At 37.3% G+C, this 6,466-nt stretch overlaps 2 protein-coding genes across 2 annotated transcripts in view; one reads left to right on the forward strand and one right to left on the reverse strand.

The window, feature by feature from the left end:
* The window catches only part of LOC106471501 (transcription factor CP2-like protein 1), a gene marked incomplete at its 3' end in the record, with an annotated part of 68,247 nt that overhangs the window by 9,174 nt on the left and 52,607 nt on the right, over positions 1–6,466 (forward strand). The window lies entirely within an intron of this gene.
* LOC111088891 (putative elongator complex protein 1) overlaps positions 273–6,466 on the reverse strand; it is an 8,808-nt gene continuing 2,614 nt past the window's right edge. Inside the window, exon 4 of the mRNA XM_022400113.1 lies at positions 273–331. Coding sequence (XP_022255821.1) covers positions 298–331 — 34 coding nt within the window. The 3' untranslated portion in view covers positions 273–297. The remainder of the gene's footprint in view (positions 332–6,466) is intronic.

A 6,466-nucleotide genomic window follows, 5' to 3' on the forward strand; every position in this document is an offset into this window, starting at 1 on the left:
GCAAAATTTGATAAGGCTTAGCAACCTACAGCAAGCAGAAAATGAGTTCAAAGTTCATAACTAGAAGAGATAATTATTTTCTACAATTCTTTATTTAATATTCTATGTTTTAAGAAAAATAACTTTAAGAACTTATTTGTAAATAGTAGTGATGTATATACATATATATAATGTATTATAACTGAAATGTGACTGTATTTTACAAAATACTTGTCCACTAAAACACAGCCAAGACAGTCACTTTGTAAAGGCCATTTATACTCTTGGATACAGTAACATGAGTGCACATGTGCCGTGTCATTGTAACTTCAATAATGTTTGCCAGGCACAGCTGAAAGATTAATATAATAAAAATAATAAATATATATAAATGTATAATATTATGAAATTTAAGCTATTTAGACTAAATATTTGTGTTTTCGTGTTATAATTTGCAGTCATTCTAGAAAGAAAAAAAAGCATAATTTATATTTGTTTCCTAATGTTTTATTAGGTTACGAAGTCAGTCAAATTGAACCAACATGTACAGAGATACAGTAGTGAAAATAACACATAAAATATATAGTTTTTTGTAAAAAAAATTTGACAATTATCTGTAGGCTATAAAGGTTTTGCATGTGAAATTTGAAAATGTTCTAATGCATAAAAGTATTTTTAATCTTAAAATCAAAATTATTTTGAATGTTAGATAGTCAACATTCTGAAAGAAAAAAATTTATGAGAAAATCTTTAATTAAAAAATCTTAATACTTAATTTAAAAACCTGATATTTTGTGTATGAAAGCCTTGTAATGTTTACCAGTAACCTGCAAAATTTTGTAAAGACATGCATACATTATAAAAAATCATAGTATAATTACTCTTGTGGATTATTTTGTGGTTATGAGTTGGGTAGATTCCACCAAGCCTTTAATGAAAGGGTTAACTGATTAATCAATGGTCTCATTAATTGGTTCGTGCAGCATTCATACATAACATTGTAAGCATCCCCCCTTCCCCATACAAGCCAAAAGGGGTGAGTATGCCAGCACACATGATGTTACTCTCACTATTTTCACAATAAAAACAAAGAGATTTATACTATAAGAAGTGAAAGATAACACAGTTTTATTTGGGGTTTTACAGAGCACAGTTTTACTTGGTGTGTCTAATAAGCATAATGCCAACGTATTTCAACTTGATCAGTTGAAATATTAATGAGTGAGTGAAATTGTCAGCAGTACATGAAATTGAAAAATAACATTGTAGATATCCGAACAAATATATATATATATATATTTGATGTACCCTCTGTTTTACGTGGTTGTAATTCGAATATTTTCAGTCATATAATTTGAAATATGTAATAAACAAACAGTTTTACTGAATATTTTCTTAATGTAGTTTCATTACAAAATACATTTTTAAAGCATGAAAATGCTGGCTGTAAATGTAGTAAGGGGAGGCAGAAGATACCACCCACTTTGTGAAACCTTTTAATTCATGTCAAAACAGTTGCACAGTTTGTAAATAGAATAAAATCCCAAAGGAAAGACAACAAGAGTGTTGGTAAAGGCTAATAGTCAGCAATGAGACATGTGACACTTAACCCGAATCAGCTCAACAGTGTTGAAGCTGAGCAGTATATATCTCTGTTCTTTCAAACTGGAATTGGCCTTTGTCTGCATAACAACCAGACAGTAGACTAGGAATGAGGCTGGGTCAAAAAGTTTGATGTGCATGTGTCTTTTGCTCAGCAGGGGCAACAAAAGGCAGCAAGGCCACAGGTTGAGGGTCAGATGTAAACCCAGGGAATCTAGGGATCAAGAAGTTCTTGAGTTATTTGGGTGCATGTTCCATGGGTGAAGATGGGCAGGAGTACACATTAAACCTGTAGATAGGTTGTTTGACCATTAGCTAGTTCACTATCATAACCGAGTGCTGTGGCCTACTTTGACTAATTAGAACGTCTTTATTTCATTGACTAGATGTTAATTTTCCTGTCCTTCCGAGGCGATACACACCTCTGTACACAGAAGTTATCTTTCCCATGCATCTGCCTTAGAGATTTGTATGCCGCTATCCTTTAGGCAACTCCCACCTAAACTCACAAGATTTCTTGTGATATGTGCTACTGCATAATGACATTATTATGCAGTAAAAGCCCTCCACCAATAGGAAAGCAACACAACCTCCATGTGCACTAGCTCCCTCTATGATTTTGCACTCGTGATCTTCATTCTATTCCTCAGCACTGAACACACCAGAGATGTTTTTTCTTTATCAATTTAACAAGATTTGCGATTTTGATGGAACATAATTTCATTTTTTTTTCCAATCTATAAACATTAGTTCATGTACTGTCTTTTACTACTTGCGTGAGATGGCTTATTTCCTGACACATGTTGTATAATAATGATGGCTTATGGACACATGTTCCCTGGGATTGATGTGGCAGTCATTGTGGTTGGGATAGTGGGTTTCTTTTTACTGCCAGGTACTTCAGCTCTTGTCCCTTCATAAAGCTTTCCTTTCTCTCATTTGTGGGGTGAATGAGGATGACAAATTTGATAGTTTCTTCACCTGATTAGGCTTTAGGAATTTCTCTCCCTGTTGAAAAGAACCTTAGACTTTCTTGCTTTCTTCAGCCTTGATTTATCAGGTATGCACCATTCTTTTCTTTCCCTGTATTTTATTCTTCTGTTTGTTCCCTATTTCTTAATCCTAACTCTTAACTTGTATCGTTCACCATTCCTGGACCACTTCTACTTCTATGACTTTAAGTGTCTCCCTTCCTGTTTATTTGATTCTTATTTCCTTAATTGTAGTCATTCTGTATCCCCTTTTGAAATTTTCACACTTAGGTCTGCCTTGGAGGGGGGCAGACTTTTGGCATTGGTTTCGCCCTCCAGTTCCCAGTACTCCTGTTTTTATGATCCTTTTCCTATGCTTCTTTACATCTCTTCTCTACATCTCACATCCGAGTCACTCCCCAGTGCCCCAGAGCATATTGTGGGTGATTCTCATTCCCTTCACTTCTCCACTGTAGCTGTTTCCCTTTTGCCTTTCCTACTCACTCACCTCCTTGTTACTGGAAATTGTTGGTTATGAACTAGGGTTATAGGTACTCTACTATCTCAAGTTTGATATCTTTATTCCATTCTTTGAGCCATTTGTCTAGCCCTTTCTTAGCCCTGAAGTTTGGAGGTATTCCTATTTTATTGAATCAAGGGCTGTGGCTGCCCATCATCAATCCTTGCTTTCGTAAGTTGTTACTACATTGTCCACAATCCTACCATCCACCATTGCACCTCTTCTTTGTCCTTCCATCCCTGTATTTTTGATTCCCAACTTCCTTTTCTACCTGGTGTCAGTCCCATTGAGCTTGTTTTTGATGAGCCTGTAGGTGCATGAGTGTCATGATTTGAACTCCTGTGGTCACACTTTTCCATCCACTTTTTCAGGGTTTTTATACATTTTTACCCATGGACTTTCTCTCCACTTCTCTTACCCTCCTCCTTTCAGCCATCTTCTGGTTTCCTTTTCTCTTTCCACTCCCATCTATGTCCAATGTCTCATTTGAGGCTGTACTCAGTTGATCCTTGTGTGACCAGTGAGAGTCCTCATGGAATTCCTTGATTTCATTGGTTCTCCTGTCCCTTCCTTCATTCTAATATTTGTATGGTTGGTTGGACCGATCTTTCGCCACCATTGGTGTTCCATTACCTCCACTGGCTTAACCTCAGTTCTTTGCCATCTGTTAACACACACCCCCTTTTCCTGCCAATTATACTACATCTACTGTTTCTTTTCTATCACTGGAACTTGTCCTTCCGCCTTCCTATTTGGTTTAGTCTGGTCCTTTGCCTGTGGAATGAGATTTTACCATCTGGTAATTTTTTCTGGGCATCTTTCTACCTGGTCCTTCTACATTTGGTTGACACTTTACTCCTAATGGTTCTACCATCAGGCATCTCCCTTCCCTTTACCAGGCTATTTGACAGAGTTGAGCTGTCTCTGCCTTTGCCTATTATTGGGTGGTCTTGTTTTCACTCTTTTAGCTGCTCAATGTCACATGGTGTTTCCTCCCCTGTTTTCTCCCCCTTATTCATATCCTTCCTTATATATACACACTATTGTTCTGTGCCTGACTGGGACCCCCTGTGTCATTCTGCACTATCTTACCCATGCCCAGTCATACCATATTATTTTTTCTTATCACTTGTGGTCACAGTTGTTCTCTTCTTTCTGCTAGCTACTCATCCCATGCCCTTTCCATTGTCCTTTTATTATTTCTCCTGTCTTGCCCATCCTCCTTTGGTCTTCAGCCACTTGGAGAGGACACTTCTATCCTTATCCTCTCTCCCATCCTTCTATTTCACTCTTATATACTTGTTAGGACTCAGACAGATTTTTCTGCCCTGTCCATGCCATTTGTTGCTCCTTAGTTGGTACCTCTCACTTTCGGGGTTACAATCTTCCCCTCTTCATTCCTTAGGATTCCTCTTCCTCTGGGGACAACTATCCTTCTGCCTTTATTTGTATGTTCCACCACATTCTTTGTTTGATCTCCTCCTCCTCAGAATTTGTTGCTCACAGATGGTCTGCACTTAGTTCCATCAGATTCATCACCTCTCATTCTCTCACTGATTGTTTCCTATGGTGGTGACACTGTCAATGTAGTGCAGGTCATTCCCCTTATAATTATATTCATCACATGCCAGTGTCCCCCATCCTACCACCCCCTAGATGTTGGTTCCCAGGTAGTCTGGTGTTGGATCAGTATACGACTAGCCAGTATAAGTCCTCACATGTATGGTTGATAGGGATCCTCCTCCTACTGCTGACTGGATGAAATATTCCTAATGTCGCCTGGTTTCGAACCAGAGTTGACCCACCATGTTTGCATTCCCCCTCCTACCATTGCTGAGATGTCTAGTTCATTGATGGCCTAATGTTGGTTGTGTATTGAGTCTGCATACATGTGCCCTTCCTGGGTTATCAGAATTGAAGTTGCTTTTCCATTATTCTTCCCGGTCATGAGGCACAGACAGTTGGGACTATCCTCCTGCCACGAATCATAAGACACATACCCGATGCTGCCTAGTTTTGGAGTGGAGAACATACACTCATAATTCTTGTGTCCTCTTCTCGCAGCCAGTGTCAATCCCCCCCCCCCCCCAAAAAATTGTGACAAAATTTCGTGGGGTGTTCAGGGATATTGTTATCCCCCTTCACCCCACTCATGATAATTTTTGTTTGTTACATTTGTGGGATATTTAAATTTTAGCTGGAGAGGTTGGTCCTATGTTGTCTAGTGAGTTTACAGACTTTGGATTGGAGTATGGAGAAATGAGAGAAGCAGAGGCATGTCCAGAGGGTTACAGGGCAGCGAGAAAAACCAAAGCTGATGACGTGACATCTTTGAGAAGAAACAAGGTAATAAACATTTGACAAAACACAGAAATAAACTTCCAATGATCAGGATCACAGGGTGGCTGGGATCATTAAATCCAAGTGCCTTAGAATTTGTTGTGATGGGAAATGGAAGTACCCCAAGAAAACCCACTTTCATAGGACAGGTGCCAAATATTCTACCTGTCCTGTGCCCAGTGCTGAAAATAAAAATAAAAAAAAAACAGAGAATTTGTACAGAGAATTTAGTATTAAACCTTTATCAGTAATTGTTTTACCTATCTAGAGTGTTTTGGAGGAAAGGTATATGTTATACAGAGATATTGTTTTGTGAGGGGAGCTAGTAATGGTGTGTAACTTAGCAGTTAAGGAGTTTTTTTGTTTCTGCTGTTTGGTAATATTTGTGGGCTAGTGCTGTTAGTCTGTTTTTGAGTAAGGGGATGTTGCTAGCTTTGTGTATATAATTGATTGGGATAAATTTTGGCAGTCTAAATGCTAATCTTAGAATTCTGTTTTGCTGGAGTTAAAGTGATTTGGGGATGTTTATGGGCATACTGTAGGTGATTTGAGAGCTGTATTTTACTAGGGGGCTTATATATATTTGTATAATAGTATTAGCTTTTCATCCTTTATTTCAAAATTACATAGTTTAACTTTTACTTTTTAATGTTTTTGAAGTGTTTGTTTAAGCTGTGTCTAAATTCAATACCCATGGTTTTTATGGGGTTCAGGAGGACCTGCCAGTCATTATACCAATTAACTCTCTCAACATGGATTCAGTCAATTTGACCGACCAAGTGATCTCTTTGTACTTGTTCAAAGTTTTTGAAGATTTGAAACTACTAACTTTTAATATAGTATGTATATCTTCACAAAACATGGCAGTCTTTCAGTAAACATTATAAGTCATTCACAAAAAAAACCATATTATTTAGTGAAGTATTTTTAATAAACTAAAAAAAAATATTTGTCCATGAATATATCGAGTATTTGTTTTGAATAGTCCATGTGCAAAGTGATTTTCATGTTAAAATTAAAAATACTTTTTTGCATCAGAAAATTTTAAAATTTT

The sequence above is a fragment of the Limulus polyphemus genome, unplaced genomic scaffold (genome assembly GCF_000517525.1).
Source record: "Limulus polyphemus unplaced genomic scaffold, Limulus_polyphemus-2.1.2 Scaffold4659, whole genome shotgun sequence".
NCBI lineage: Eukaryota > Metazoa > Arthropoda > Merostomata > Xiphosura > Limulidae > Limulus > Limulus polyphemus.